General features: G+C 37.2%; 1 protein-coding gene across 5 annotated transcripts in view; it reads left to right on the forward strand.

Annotated features, from left to right (window-relative positions):
- Window positions 1-16,054, forward strand: part of LOC134531991 (protein ECT2) — a 76,902-nt gene that overhangs the window by 39,499 nt on the left and 21,349 nt on the right. For all 5 annotated transcript variants that reach the window (XR_010075108.1, XR_010075110.1, XR_010075109.1 and 2 more), the window contains 6 exons: window positions 4,205-4,351; window positions 5,935-6,172; window positions 8,359-8,477; window positions 10,427-10,615; window positions 12,621-12,828; window positions 15,623-15,783. Coding sequence is in view for 1 of the 5 variants with exons in the window: in XM_063368099.1 (XP_063224169.1) it covers window positions 4,205-4,351; window positions 5,935-6,172; window positions 8,359-8,477; window positions 10,427-10,615; window positions 12,621-12,828; window positions 15,623-15,783 (1,062 nt within the window). In the remaining 4 variants the exon portion in view is untranslated. The remainder of the gene's footprint in view (window positions 1-4,204; window positions 4,352-5,934; window positions 6,173-8,358; window positions 8,478-10,426; window positions 10,616-12,620; window positions 12,829-15,622; window positions 15,784-16,054) is intronic.

A 16,054-nucleotide genomic window follows, 5' to 3' on the forward strand; every position in this document is an offset into this window, starting at 1 on the left:
TTTGCTTGTTTACACTGCCTGTGAAATGTGAAAGTGAGCCTCATCACTGAAGAACACGAGTGCGTCATGAGGCAAGTTTTCACAGAGCACTTTGGCGAGCAATAAAATTGTGTTCACTAAGCAATTGTGTCACAACCATTTTGTAGGGATGAAAGTTCAGTTCATTATGAAGAATTCGTCTCGCACTGCGATCCGAAATCCCCAGAGCAGCGGCTGAACGCCGTGGAGAGAGCAAAAATGACTGCCTCACTCTCAATGTTTTCGGGGCTAGTGACAGTCCGCGGACCATCTGTCCCACATTTCATCACACTTCCACTCGCCCCAAATGTGCCCACCCACGTAACAATTGATTGCCAACCAGGAACTGGACCTGCAGGACGAATATTGAACCGAATACGGAACGCTCGTTGAGTGGCGATAATGGAACGGCCATTAGAAAAGTAAGCCTCGACGGCAAACGCGTGCTGCTCGTTGGTCCAACGCATGGCAGCAACTGACTGGGCGGCTGACAACACGTCATGGACTGCCCTTTCGAGTGAGACCCTCCCCACTCTTTCCCGACCCGATCTCACCTCTTGACGAGAAATACAAATCAGCAAGTAGCCGCGCCGCACCCTGTATTTATGGTTTTTGTTAAAGTAGATGAAAGCAGTCTTTAGCTGATACTATACAGACTGTACGAACTGTACTATACAGCATGTACAAAGAAACATCACCAGTAAATGTATGAGTATAATGAGTTAGGGTTTGGATTTTTTATTTTTATTAATAGTAATAAAATTTTGGTCTAGACATTGTGGTTTTAAAAAATGTTCAGCTCTACTTTTAATTTTCATGTTTGTAATGTTCTCATAAACTAAGGAACTTACTGAATATTTTAGTTGCAGTTTGTTGTTTAACTGTCATTAATATAGGTATAATTGTTTTTTGTACACATTTTAAGTATCCTACAATGAAATGTTGAAGCAATTAAACAGTGTAATTGGTTTTGATATGTACTTATTATTAGCCTATATGTGTTTTAATTTTTAATGACGATAAAGACGAAATCCACAATTTTTAATAACAAAATTTGCTTCTTTTTTTTATAACACCATATAATCTTATCTCTATGTATTGCTTTACATGTGAAATTTGGAAAATGTGTACCACTGGAACTTTTCTTGCTATGAAAATAAATTCCAGTGCTTAGCATACAGACAAACTTCACTCTTCTTTTTTCAATGGTTTTGTAGTGAAATGATAAATGAGCCTTGAAAAGGACAAGTTATCGTATATTGTTATTATATACTACATTTAGTTTCATGGTGTACTGTTTAATATGTCACAATGTTTCCCATAGTCTTTCAGTAGCCTATCATCCAGAGATTGTTGGCTTTCCCTGTCTGAAAAGATGCTTTTTCCATGAGTTTTTTTTTTAATATACAGTAATTTAACTTTGTATGCACAGCTATCTAGGCATAATTCCTTGCATGTTTGTAAATATTGCATGTTATTAGACCTTGAATAATATTTAAATTTTAACACTCACATGTAATTAATACGCATGCATGAGTATTTAGTTACAATTGGCATTGTTCTCTACCTACTACACACGTCAGATCTTTATTTATCTTCTTACTCACAGTAAATACAGCAGAACCTTGCTTACTTGTGATTGGTTCCTGGTGGAGTAGCACTAATCCAGTGTGAACCATTTTATTTCATTCAGTTAGATCTTGGAATTTCGAAACTAAGTGTCCTTAGACCTGATGTTATCAACTGCAATGAATTTACACACTGCAGTGTTCTTTTTAATTTGTATGCATCTATGGACAAAGATAATTTTCAGTAATTTATTTTAAGTGTTCAACTAACTAAAATATGCATTTGGCAGCAGCAAATATGTAGTACAATTTCTTTTTCATTTTCATGATTATTTTATGGCTTTTGCTAATTCAATATTTGTACTAGGCCTTGATAGTATCAGCAAGTATTTCTTCTTGTAGTAATACTTTTTTTAGTGCATATGTTGTAACCTTATTGTAATTATATCATGTAGCAAGCTGGCTACGTCATAAACTAAATATTTATTTAAATTTTTAACTAAAACACTACATTATTTTTTTACTTCAATAGAATCATTACATGACAAGGGTTTTAATTAATATTAATTAAATTTTTTTGTTTATAAAGTAGTCTTTTCTCATTTGCACACTATTAGATTTGTAAAAATAAAAAATAATATCTAGCATGCCACAGGACTCTTAAATTTATAGTCTTGTGACACGTGCCCCTTTTTGTTTTGGTTTTTTTTTATTGTGAGCTTCATTTAGCATGCATCTTCCGCTCTAGTAAATCTTCACCTAGAAGTTTTTTTTAATATAGTTATAGTGTCACATGTGATGAAAATATACAACTTATCTACAGATCTTCAATGATCAATTGATCATATACTTGTAACTTGTTACATAGTATATAAAATGACTATGTGTACACACATAGTATTTTCCTTCCACTTATAAGTTTTAAGCTATGAAAAGGCTCCTCACCCATGAGTTTTGAGTGTATTCTTCACCTTCCTCCTTCCTCCTTTTTTCTCTTTCAAATTGGTTCTTTATGTCTCAGAAAGTTAACTTTAGAATTACCAAATTAAATCTTTACAATGGCTACTCTAAAAACAAAAGAATTTTTTCTTCTTTTTATTATTTAATTTTTGAAATAAATTTTGTATTCATGCAATGTTTTTTAAGTGGTGTTAATGTTTGAGATGAGGGGAAATTCCGTAACATAATTCGCAGTGGAGAAAGTTAAAAGAAAATTATATAAATACAAGTTACAAGTTTGCCCTGTAATTATTTTGTTAAACTAGATAGCCACCGGGTAGAAAGTTGTTTACTTAAGTTTCCAAAATGTTATATTGGCTTATGTGGCACTGTCAGCAAGTGCCAAAATAAAATTCTAGTTTTATATTTGGTGGTCAATTTCTTGTCTGTTTTTTATAGGCAATGTTTTTCAAGTTGAGTCCTTGTGGTGGTACAGGGTTTCTTAGTGGCTTAGATAGGGAAAAGGCATAATAAAATACGAAGTTAGTGCTAAATTATTCAACTTGATACATAATTAATTTTTACAGGGGTGTTCAATAAAAATTTGTTATGTCCACCACTTTTCATCCGAGTCCTGCCATATTCAAATGGATGATAAATAAAAGCAAGAGTAAGCTTTTTAAAGAAATGCTGAAATTTCTCTGTGTAATGTTGTAGTTTGAGATCAAAACTTTTGCATCCTAATTCGACATGTTGGTTGTTTTCTTTCTTATCACTTAAAAGAATATAAATATTTGGTAATTTAATTGGGTACACCAATATTTCCCTCCCACAGGGTTAGCTCTTCAAAGTTACCTATGTAAAAAGAAATCAACATTTAAGTCCAAAATTACACAAGTTTGCAAAATACAAAGAAAATTGAAAAATGCAGTTCCATACCATTGAAATTTTGACATTTCTACGTTACCTTAATAGATGGTGTGGTTTGTACTTTGATGTAAAATTTAAATAAAAGTGGTGGTTTTATTACTTGGGACAAAATTTTATGGTGAATTGCGATAAAACCGAAATAACACCGAAAAGAATGTCAAAACACAGCATAGCAACAAAATGCAAGTTAACACACCATAGCACCTAATTGCATGTTAGATCATTGAATTAAATAGCATTTAACCAAAACGTAATTAAAATTGTACCAAAGTGCGTGGATCAGAAAAATTAATTTAATTTTTTTTATTGTACATCTCTTATTGTTTCATTTTAAAAACAAAGGCTCGGTAATTTATTTTTATTTTGAAAATATCCGTTTCAGACCAATTTATTACACATTATTTTATCGTAAAAATGCAGCTGATAAATTGTACCACCATTTTGGCGAAGTAAGTATTAAACACATTTTTTTTTTTGGCAAAAAAAAAAACTACATTGAACTCTTCTGTTTTAAAAACGAAAGTGGACTCAAAATAAAACCATAAAATCTTGTCTGCGTATTGCACACATGCATGTTGAATATACGTAGGTTTGTTAGGGAGTGAAATCGGAAATGAGCTGAAGCCACGCTTGTTGGCGAGTTGAGCTGTGACCACGGAGAGAGGCGTGAAGGTGACTGGACTTCGTGCTGGAAGGGGTGCGGGTGTTGGCCGAGCGGTCGGGGGTCAGCGTGGGCTGCCTGCTTGCAGGTGGTGGACGATGCGACCGTCCAGAACCTCCCCGAGGCCGAGACGGAGGACGAGTCGTTCAGGGCGCACGTCGTCAAGGCCGAGTGGTTCTGGCAGTCCATCCAGAACCAGGTCTGCGCGGACGAGAAGGAGTACCTGTTCGAGGACGTGAGTACCCGCCCCCGCCTCCGTCGGCTCCCGACACTTGGCGCCGTTCATTCATCACCAGGCCTGTGCGAAGCTTCGGCTGAGCGAATCAATTAATCAATGTTTGATTTGTCTTTGCCAGGTAATTTTCTATTTGTAGGGAGTAATTTTTCTATTGTGATGTATGTGAATATCACCGAGGCATTTCCTAGTGTGTAGGAGGCGATATAAGTTTCTGGTCTTTGAATATTCAGTTACTTAGTGAACAAGCCGAGATAGCTCAACAGTACATGCAAATCAGTTGTATTCCAGTTTCTCCTCTTGATGGTGGGGATTGCTTAGAGTAGCCTGTCTCATCCTTAGTCTGCTGTGTGAATTTGCTCTGTCATTCCAGTGCATGATTTCTACTATTAGCACTGCCCTTGTTTTGGTGTACTCCGTTGCCAAACATACCCAAAGAGCACTAAAGTTTCAGACACAAATTTTTATTGCATAATAATTTTTTTTTAATCTTAAAAAAATATATATAAATTTTGTAAACTAAGATTTGGAATGAAAATTTCGGAAATACATTTGGTTATAAGTCATCAAGAGCTCATCTGATAACGTTCAATTCTTACTTTTAAGGAAATGTATCCAAAAGATTCCTTCTTGGTTTTCAATTGGTTTTGTAATAATTTTTTAATATTTTTTAATGTTATAAATTTTTGGGGTTTTGACCATAGCACATAATTAATGGAATGTCTTGTTATTAATAGTGACTGACAGCTACAAATAGTTTCTCCTATGAAATAATAATTGGTATTATAATTTAGATTTTTTCAGAAAGTACAACTGTTACTATGCTGTCAAAAGACACTATTTTCTGGTCTTAGAAAAAACAACTAATACTAAAGTTTAAAAAAAATATATTAAAACTTATAACATATATTGATAGTCTAAAAAAATAAGAATTTTAATAGTAGTAAGCCGGGTAGTATCAATCTGGCAACAATAAGTGCAATTTGCTGTGTATTGCAAACTAAGCGCGAGACACACTATAGTTAGGCTCATTAGACGAGGGTCATGGGTTTGAACTCAGTACCCTGCACTAAGTACTTGAGCGGTTAGAGTCCAATGTAAATTTGAAGGTCCCATTGCTCTGTTCCTCTGAGCATATCCATGTGTTTTAAAACCTTATCCAATAGGCAAACAAACTTCCTCTTCTCCCTTATCTCTTTTCTCAACAAATGTTTGGTTTTAGAGCTGTCAGTATATAAAATACTTGTGTGGCTGTGTGCAGTTTTTCTTATTTGGCATGCATTTTCTTGGCTTCTGGGTGTAGGCCGTGTCAGGTAATTGTCAGTCATTGCAGCTGCCATCATCAGGTAGACAAGTCTGACTGACTGGTGCAGAGGATGCTGGTTCTTTTATACCCTGGTGTCTGGTTGGCTGGGCTTGTCGGCCAATGACAGGCTTGCTGGCTCCTGGTTGGCTCAGGTGGTTAAACGTCGCAAGACAATTACCTGACACTGCCTACACCCGGAAGCCAAGAAAATGCAGACAATAGCCGTGAAAGCCTGCGATCATTATTAACATTATGATTGCTTGTTGCGGAGTTGCAGTACTTGGAGTCGATCATATCCCCAAACCGGTCGGGGGCCATGAGCGGTACACCCGGCTCGTCACTGCGCAACCGCAAGCGCAAGCGGCTGCGCGACACAGTCTCGCGGCTGCTGCAGACCTACGAGTCTCCGACCACGCAGAAGCGGCGTTCGTCCGTGAGTGACGCGGGTCTCCTCAGCATGAGTGGCTCTTTCCTGGACGCCTCCGGGACCAGCGCTGACCGGCAGATCGACGAAGGTGAGCTGCAGACTCGACCAGCCGGTTGGGAAGTGTGTGTGAAGCAAGGCTGGTACTGCAATCGTTGAAAAAAATTGGCTCTCTAAATTCACAGACACATAATCAAGGGAACACTGAATAAATGTGTGAGAAGGAGAATATCAGTATCATAATAAGAATTTAAATTATATTTTAATATTTTCTATTTAAAATGATACGTTTTAGGTTAGTATTTAATTATATTTCATAAATTAATTTTTAATACATTATTTTGTATGGTAAATTTTGGCACTGAACATTCATGTTATATTTGTAAGATAATTCAGCAGTAATTGCTGTAATTTTTAATTTTTTAGTGTGTAATTTTATGTTTAATTCTTAGATATAACTTATTGTTTATGTCTCATGGTTTAGTGTAGGAGAATGCGTACATGTCTTAACTGTGTCAAACAAAAGTCTATTTATGAATAAATAAATAAAATTTTATCACAGGGAGAAATCAAAAACAATAGACATATGTCATATTAAATAGTGTAATTATTAGTTCGATATGATTTGTCGCTATATTACTTTACCACAATTAGACCACAAACAAGTCACCTAGCCCCTAGGTAGCAAAGTTGCTTCACGTCTCACTAGATGCCTATATCTTATGGTGCCGCTATATCTAGTAATACATTGTCGCCCTCCTTCTGTCCCCACCCTAAGTCTTGGAGGGCAGGTCGGGCAGGCTGCTTTTTTTTTTTATGCTGCTCCGCCACAGGGCAGCTAGGTGGCAGTGGGCTGGGGTTCTTCAGGTCCGGCCCTCTGAGCTTGGGCCGCGGTCCTGTTAGGTGTCTTCACATGCGCGGGGTTTTCCTCGTTTGCCAGCCAGGCCAATAGGGCTTCCTGTCACTTCACTCCCCTCCCCATATTTTAGTAGGGCATAGGAGCAAGGAAGAGGGGAGTTAAGGGGTATTGAATGGCTCTCAATGCCCTCGCTGACTGAACGACCTGTTCTCTCAGGTGTGACTATTTTCCTGGCAGGAAAATTTTTTGGGGTACTCCAGCCACTGATAAACCACCCCACTTCTCACTAGGCTAGGAACGCGGCAGGGTGCAAGGGTCATGGGTCGGCGAATGGCCCAGGCAGGGGAAAGAAGAGCTGACAGATTAAAGAGAGTGAGTGAGTGAATGTGTGTTTTTTTCCATAGCGAATAGAGGTAGGTAAGAGGTTATCGATAGGGGGTTCATTGCAATATGATTAATCACCCCTACCTCCTGGCTGGCAGGCAGGCTTGAGACGTACTACACTCTAGATCTTCCCGTACTACTGTAACTCACGGCCGTCCGTGTCTGGAGGCGGTGTTTGGATGACTGTTGGCGGAGGTGGTTCAAGGCGTCCGGAAGCGGCTTCTGGGGAGCTGGTGCAGGCAGCGAGAGCACAGGAGCCTCTGAAGGGTTTGCTTGTGGCCCTTGGACAGCTGCAGGTTGCCGCAAGGACACAACTTTTTGTAACATCCTGGCCAGAGGGGGATGCATAGGAAAGGAGGGATGAAGGGTTTCGGTGGAGGTCGGTGCACTTTGGCTCGACTCTGCCCACCTGTCATCCCAAGGCTCTGGAGGGGTGGCAAGCAGCTAGTTGCCAGTCTTCGGTGCCGGCAAGGTCCCGTGGCACGTGTCAACGTATTAGCAACTGTTTAATCCTGGGCCAATATTTCATTTAAGGCACAGCGATAAATAATGGCTTGAGAAAAATGTAAATACCTGTTCAAAAGATATTAAGTAAATTATTAAAAAAATAATAATAAACTAATTAGGCAGTAACAATTCACCAAATCAATTGCAAGTTATTTATGTATTTTAATGGGCCTGGAGTGTAACCCTCATTTTAACAGCTCTGTTAAAAGAGGATGCAGAACATGATTTGTTGGTTGAATTAAAAGTGATGTAGGTCTGCAAAAAAGTTAGCAAATGCCTACAGTTCATGAGTATTAGAAATCTATTAGTTTATATTTATTATTAAGTTTTAAAACTATTATTAAGCAGTGTTATTTTTGCTAGGTTTACTTTTAGTTTAAATGATTTGTGAACCTTTACTTTTACCTGGCGTATTGTATTTCAAAATCGTCAATCCTATTTTGAGAAGGTTGTTAATGCTCTTAAATTATTACTTATTTTAATAATTAAATTAAGTGAATCAATAAACACTGGTGGTGCTTGTGCAGAGGCAGAACCAGTTTCGTCTGACACTCCCAGGAAGAACCAGAGTGCAAGGCAGCAAGTGTTCATGGAACTTGTCCAAACAGAGTCCAATTACGTCAAAATCCTGGAGACCATCATGGTGGTGAGTCAGCGGTTGTCAGTATAGTTGATAGATAATTCTCCATCCGCATGCCTTCTCTTTAATTTAACAAAACCGGTATTTTATTCTGTTTGGAGGAAGTGTATATTTAGGATACTAATATCGAAGTGACTCAAAATACTATGCTACTTGATTTGTTAAACATGGCGAGCACGTTTCGGAAAGTCAGGAAAAGTCAAGGAAGTTGAAATATGTAGAAGATAGTCAAGGAATTTACTTTGAATCCGGAAAAGTTCATAAACTAATTTGTTAATAAAATGGCATATGAATGGTTCAGATTGATTTATCAATTTTGTTGAATAGTTGTAGTTTTGAATTAAGTATTATGATTGTAATCATTTGAAAGTCTGCATAATGGTGAAGGCTAGATATTCTTTGTTTCTTCCAGAAAATTGTAAAAAAAAGGACTATTTTTAAGATTTTGGTCAGGAAAAATTAGGGTAATTTTTATTACAGATTTGAGTGGATATCCTGTTTAAAGAATTTTACATTTGTGTTCAGGAATGTTTTCTTTGTTATTTGCATAGTTTCAATCTATCCTGTTCAGCCTGGGTAGAGACCTCAAAAAATAATGAAGCATAAAATTCTCTAAATACTGCAAAATTCAAAAATGCAGTGGTTTTAAAATTATTTGTGGAAATTCAAATATTTTTTTGGGAACACAAAGTTTTGCACAATTTATGATTAGTATTTACGGGTAGATTTCTGAAACTTCATGTGGTATGTGTAACAAGACACTAATTTTGATACTGAAGTATTTTAATATCTGAAATGTAAAATGATTTTCTGCATCGCTAATAAACTGTTGCTACGTAATTTTGAAAATGCATTGTTTCTATACATAGGCTAGAGAATAAAAATTTTTAAGGAATTAAAGCAAACATAAACAATTGGTACCAACTTTATTTTGCACTGTTTTTAGGTTTTTGTACAGAAGAGTTTTTTCACCGCAATTATGATTTAACGTCGAGTTTTTGCACTGCTTTTGCTTTATTTTAATACCACTTTTTAGGTCCCTGAGAATAGGAAATATATTCTACGTATAACAAAATGAGTAGACTTGTGCCAATAAATATTCAAAATTTAAAATACCAAAAGGAATAATTTGTTATTAGTTTTGATCAACTTCAATTATATTTTGTAATAACAAATTTTATTGTATTCTTAGTGTAGTGACGCAGTTTCACATCACCTGGTGTCACTATCAACCCTGATATTTAAAATCCTTTTAAAATGTTAATTTTTGTGTACAAAATTTAAAAATATTAATTAGTCTGATGAAACTACCAGAGTTTATTTCCACATAGTATGTACAGTGAACAGCAAGATGGTTTTACAAACTACAGGATGATCTGTAATTTGAAAATTAATAGGTAAGTTGAAAATAAGTAAACAGTTTACAACCACTGCAAAAAAAAAGTAGAAAGATTTTTTTTTTTCTATTTGTAGTTCTTTAATATAAATATATTCAGCCTTTTGCAAAAAGCCATGTGAAATTGTTTGTTAAAATATTTATTTAACATTCATAAAAGTTTCAAAAACAATTTTTCTTCATTATTACTTTTTGAGTTTTATTTTCATATCAGGAATATTTAGATATTTTCACTCCCATTAGATTTCGAAGTAAAAAAAAAACTGATATACGCACAAAACTACAAAGGGAGATGATAGTTAGGTTTCACCATATGTCTGTGTCAAACTGGAGATGTACATCAGGTGCCTGTAGTAAAATGATATCATAGGTGCCTGTAGGAAACTAGAGTGGGTAGTAGAGATGATATCACAAGTGCATTTAGGAAACTAGAGACGGTAGTGGAGGTGATATGTCATGTGCCTGTAGTAAAATGATATCACCGGTGCCTGTAGGAAATGGGAGATGTTAGTGGAGGTGGTTCTGTAATGAACGTAATGAACACTTGCATGCCTGGCAGGTATATAAGGCACCGCTAGAGGACCGGCTGGAGACTGGCGACCCGCTGCTCAGCAAGGTCGAGCTGAACACTGTGTTTGGTAACCTGGGGCCTATATACGACATCCACAAGAAGATGCTGGCCGACCTCCGGTACGCCTACCACAACTGGAGGGAGGACTTCAGCATCGGCGAGATATTCCTCAAGTTTGTAAGTCCCCCCTGAGTCTCTTCCCTGCAGTGTTCCGTGTAACATATTCTCGAGCGCTTTCGTCTAGACGTGTCGCTTCAGAAGCCTCAAGCTTTGTAACTGCCCTTCACCACAATTGCACCCAACTTCCAAGCGTGATGATAAAGGTATTTGCACAGCATGTCATGTTCCCTTCCTGCACACAGGGTTGAACACCACTGCTGTTGACTTACTGTAAGACTTTCGACACAGGTGACAGATCTTTAAGTTTATTTAAGTATTTATTACAGGTACAGTGGAAGGTTTTTGAGCCAGCATGTTATGGTTCGACACATTCTGAAATCCAATCCAGCCCTTCCCCCCTCCCCCCTCCCCCCTCCCAAAGGTTGATTTCTGCTGTTGGCCATTGCCACCAGGTTGCATTACTGTGCTTACAGAATTTTTAGCTAGCTCAGTTTTTGTCAGTTTTCATTTCAGTTTTCATTTCAGCAGGTTACATTTCACATTTCATGGGTACATTTTCGTAATGATTTTTTTGAAGAAAACCAGTGCTTATCTGTATTCTTTCTTTCTTTATTTAGTGTAGCCTATTACTACTTGTTTTGAATACCATTTTACTTAATATTAACAATATTGGTGTTGTGACAAACTGGCAAAATCGCTAGTCTAGCGTGGCTGTAGCTTGGAATGTGCCGGAACAAAGGCCTTTCACTGTGTCAGTATTAAAAAAAATTTGGAACATTCATCCTCATATTTAATAGTGAAATTTCTCAAAATAAGCTAATGAAGTATTAAAGGCAAAAACCTATATTTGAACCATCAAGTTCAATTTTTAAATTTTAAAAATTTATTAATGTTGGTATGGATGAATCTCAAATATTAGATGCCCTTGAGTTTAATTTAATGTGGTCTGGAATGTAGGATGACCTTGATTTTAATATGCCCTAGAATTACACATCAATTTTTTAAAATTTTAATTTAATTTTGAATTGAGTATTAAATTCATGCATGATAACTGTGCTTTTCATACTTCAAAAAATATGTTTATATCATAATCACAGATTATTTGTTTCACATAAAAATGATGAATATACTTTGTTTCAGAAAACTAATCTGTAATCTGAATAAATAATTTTGGCTTAAGATATGTTACATTATTTCATTTGAATTTTTTTTTTATAAATGAGTCACTTACTGAATAAGTTGGTAACATAAATTTTACATAATATTTAATTTGAATTGTATTGCATATCAAATTATTCAATATGAATTCAAAATTTTTGAATATAACTTTTAGGTTAAGAAACCATAATTGTAAGGGAAGAGAGACATAGAATTAAAGGGGGTTCTTGAATAAGATGACTTAAATTTAAAGAGTATCTAAAATTTAAGAGAGCTTATAATTCAAATTTTGTAAATTAAAAAAATTCATTTATGTTTCCTATTTAAGACTAATCACTAATCAGTATTTCACCCAACCTTATTTACCTGACATCAAATAAATGACATGCAAAGCAGGTGGTGGTGTTATTGTTGTAGCACTGATCTGTTCAACCATTATAAATTTTCATTTGTATTAAATTGAGGTTAAGTCATTGTCGTACAATGTAAATGTGAACAGCCCAGTTTCAGTTTAATAATGGGCCCGATACAACTCAGAGTTTATTTCGAGTGCACAATGTTCAGCAGAACTGCTGGAGTCAGACTGGGGGATGGTTTTGTAATACAGAAATTGTTTGAAAAGTTGAAAACTGCTAGCAAACTAAAAAAAAAGTTTTTAACCGCAAAAAAAAAAAAATCAAAAAAGTGGAAGGATATCTTTTTATTGTTTTGTCTAAGACTTAATGTTTGTAACTATTAACGTGGAGTACCTCTCACAAGTATTGGTTGAAAAAAATTACTATGTTACTACAAATGCAATATTTGTATTTGTGAATATTGTGTTAGAGTTGTGCTGTTCGCACAGGGCTACAGTACATCCGCTCTCTGTGTTCGCTTGCACGTGCGGGTTGTTTGTGGTGCGCAGGCCCCGGACCTGGTGAAGGCGTACCCCTCGTTCGTGAACTTCTTCGAGTGCACCAAGGAGATGCTGCTGCAGTGCGACCAGACGCGGCCCAGGTTCCACGCGTTCCTCAAGGTCGGCCAGATGAAGCCCGAGTGCGGGCGGCAGAGCCTCCAGGAGCTGCTCATCCGACCGGTCCAGAGGCTGCCCAGCATCAGCCTGCTCCTGAACGGTTGGTCGTCTCCCCCTTGTTGATCGCCGCCGCTGCCGTGCCCTCCAGCACTTTGGGGACCGCGGTAGTGCCAGATTAGCAGTTCATAACGTGGGTTCAACTGGAACACCAAGGAAAAATTAATATACTGTGCAAGTTGTAATAAGCTGATAAGGATCGCAGTGTCCGGACATTTAGTAGGTAGGTAACTGCTAACCTGAAGATTACGACTGCAAGTTCGACCGAAACGTCAGTAAAATTTTCATTTTTGACGTGGTTTCAACCCTGAAGCCAAACGGCTTGTTATAAGTCTCTCTGGAGGAAGAAAAAATACAGATTAGTATTTTGTCTTTTTAAAAAAAAATAATCAAAAAATATCTGTACCCGTGATGTGTAAAATTTAACCTGCTAGAAAACAGGAAACATACCGTATTTACTCGTGTATAGCGCGCACCACGATTTTTGCAACAAATTCCAAAGAAAAAAAAATTTGAAATTTTTTTCCCCATAAATAAATTTTACTAACATTTTGTGGTACCTGATTATTTAAATTGATGTGTGGTGATGCGTCAGGAAAATGCTTAAACTCTGCTGTGTAGACGGAAGATAATGAAGCGCTGTATCGTCACAACTGGTACGTGGGCGGGAGGAAGGGAGGCAGGCAGGAATGTGACACGGAGTAGATGACTCACCGGTAGCAGCTGCGAAGAAGCGAAGGAAGTGGTAGGGGGGGACTGGTGTCAACATTTTCTCTCTCTCTCTCTCTCTCTCTCTCTTTTATTTTACTAGCTGTAGAGGGGGAGGTCTAAAAATAAACAAGAGACCTGCGTGCTTGCGCGCACGTGTGTGTGTGTGTGTGAGAGAGAGAGAGAGAGAGAGAGAGAGAGAGACCAGGTTGTGTGCGTGCGTGTGTGAGTGAAAGAGAGGCCTTGTTGCTTGTGCGTATGTGTGGGGGCTGGCCAGAAACGTCGTCACCCGGCAGTTAACGACTTCCACTCCTCCCCGCCTCCCCCCCCCCCCCCAATTTTTTTTTTTCCGTGTATAGCGCGCATCCTTATTTTTTTCCTTTACTTGAGGGGAAAAAAGGGCGCGCAATACACGAGTATATACGGTAATACTCAAATGAAAATGGACAGTATTATAAAATTCTGAGCAAACTTAAAATGTTCAATTGAAGCACTTTTTCTTGAATCACAGGGCCAGTGATAGGGATTCCTTTTTGTCTTTCTTGGGTAAACCATAAAAAAAGTGCTTTGTCCAATTTTTCGTAAGAAGACACTCGTTTTGCTACGTTTTTCAATAATTTTTTCACTTGTGGTAGTACAAAACTGCTCAATTTTACCTCTGTTCTTATTCCAATCAGAAATTATTGCTTTGCAGACACCGAATTCTTTCGATAGTAGATTAGCACGTTTACCTTTGTCAAGTCTTTTCAGCACTTCCAGTTTTTCTTCTAATGTACATGGGTTATGTTTACGCTTGCTTGTCATGATGACCAACAGCAGGTACAAACACAGAATGTAAAAAACCACACTACACACCGCTCACAAGGGCTCACAAAACACAGGGCAAGTGTGCAGTAGCAGGTGACACAGCAGTAGCATGTGACGCACTGTCTGACTCATCATAGTTGGGAACGGAAGAGGAGAGGAATGCGTAAGCCTATGCGGGAAGGAGGATGGGGGCTTTGTTTACTCTGGTTGAAGGTGTAATACACACTAACGAACCACCCTTCATTTCGACCTAATGTTGTCATGTAATGTAGGCTGTTGGATTTGTTAGACTCGGAATATTTGAAATGGCAGTTTAGGCTATATGAGTAATTAAAAATATTATATGATACTAAGTATGTATGTTAAACAATAAAGGTGTATTTTTCGTCTGACCTTTCATACATATTTGACATATCAGACACTAAATACACCTCAAAAAGACAATATATGGCATTATATGACAAAATTCCGCCTAATCCGAATTTTCGCTAATCCGAACAGGGTTCTGTCCCAATTAGTTCAGATTAGCGGGATTCTATTGTATCAGAAATGAAGTTGTTGTAAATCAGTTTGTTTAACAATTAAAAATTAGTTTAGTTGTTCAATATAATTGTTTTGTTTGTTATTGTTTTTTTTTCTTTTCTTTTTATTGTGTCGTCTTTTATTATCCTGTGTATGTTGTATTTATTCGCTTGTATGTGTCGTCTTTTTTTATCCTGTTTATGTTGTATTTATTCGCTTGTATGTGTCGTGTTTTTATTACTTGTTCTGTGCACACCCCCAAAGCTTCGGCTGTTGGTGTGCATGTCACAAATCTAATAAATAAATAATAAATAAATAAATAAAAGTGTACATCTCAGTTCATATAGGTATGACAGTGGGCCCAACATATTTACCCAGATTTTGTTGCAACTTGTACGCAGTGAACAACAGCAGAACTACTAAGTTCAGACTCTGGGATGGTTTGTAATACAGAAATGTTTGACAAGTTCAAAACAAAGCTAGTAACAAATAGCTATTTTATCCACTGCATAATAAAATCCCTAAAAAATTTGAACTCATACAGGTTTTACATTTGTGTTTAAGTATTGTAAACTGTGAACTTCAAATACAGTGTAAGTTTCTGTTAACGGTTGCTTTCAAACTATATTATGTTGGAAAGTAACGTCCTCACTCTTATTATTCGAATTATGGTATTTGTATTGGAAAATATTTTGATGTTGGAATTTGATTTTAAATTTTTATTAAGGCTAAAGTGTGTTATGAAATGAGATGCGGGCTGGCGTTTGCTCGCTCATGGTGGGTGGGTGTGTGTGCTGCAGACATCCAGAAGCACACCGCGAAGAGCAACCCCGACCACGCGGCCCTGGAGCAGGCCCTCAGCAAGATACGCGAGGTCATGACCTACATCAACGAAGACAAGAGGAAGACTGAGTCGCAGATGGTCATGTTTGGCATATACAACGAAATTGACAGCTGTCCGGTTAGTAGTTACATTACGTGCTTTATAGTAGATAGCAATACCAGATTGTTACTACGCCGCCGATGTTAGCATTTCGAAACCAGAAATGTTTTGCATATTACCCCCCGCTTTTTTTTTTTTTTTTCATGTAAGTTTCATAAAGATAGTATCTTCTCATTTATTGGTCGTATTTCTGCAAATACATTTGAGTGAAGATCAAATACACATGTGTAATGCTCAGCTCCTGTCGTGGCTCCACAGGAAGAAAACAAAGTTAATGTCCTCACAACAT

Source organism: Bacillus rossius, chromosome 5, assembly GCF_032445375.1.
Source record: "Bacillus rossius redtenbacheri isolate Brsri chromosome 5, Brsri_v3, whole genome shotgun sequence".
In the NCBI taxonomy this organism is placed as follows: domain Eukaryota; kingdom Metazoa; phylum Arthropoda; class Insecta; order Phasmatodea; family Bacillidae; genus Bacillus; species Bacillus rossius.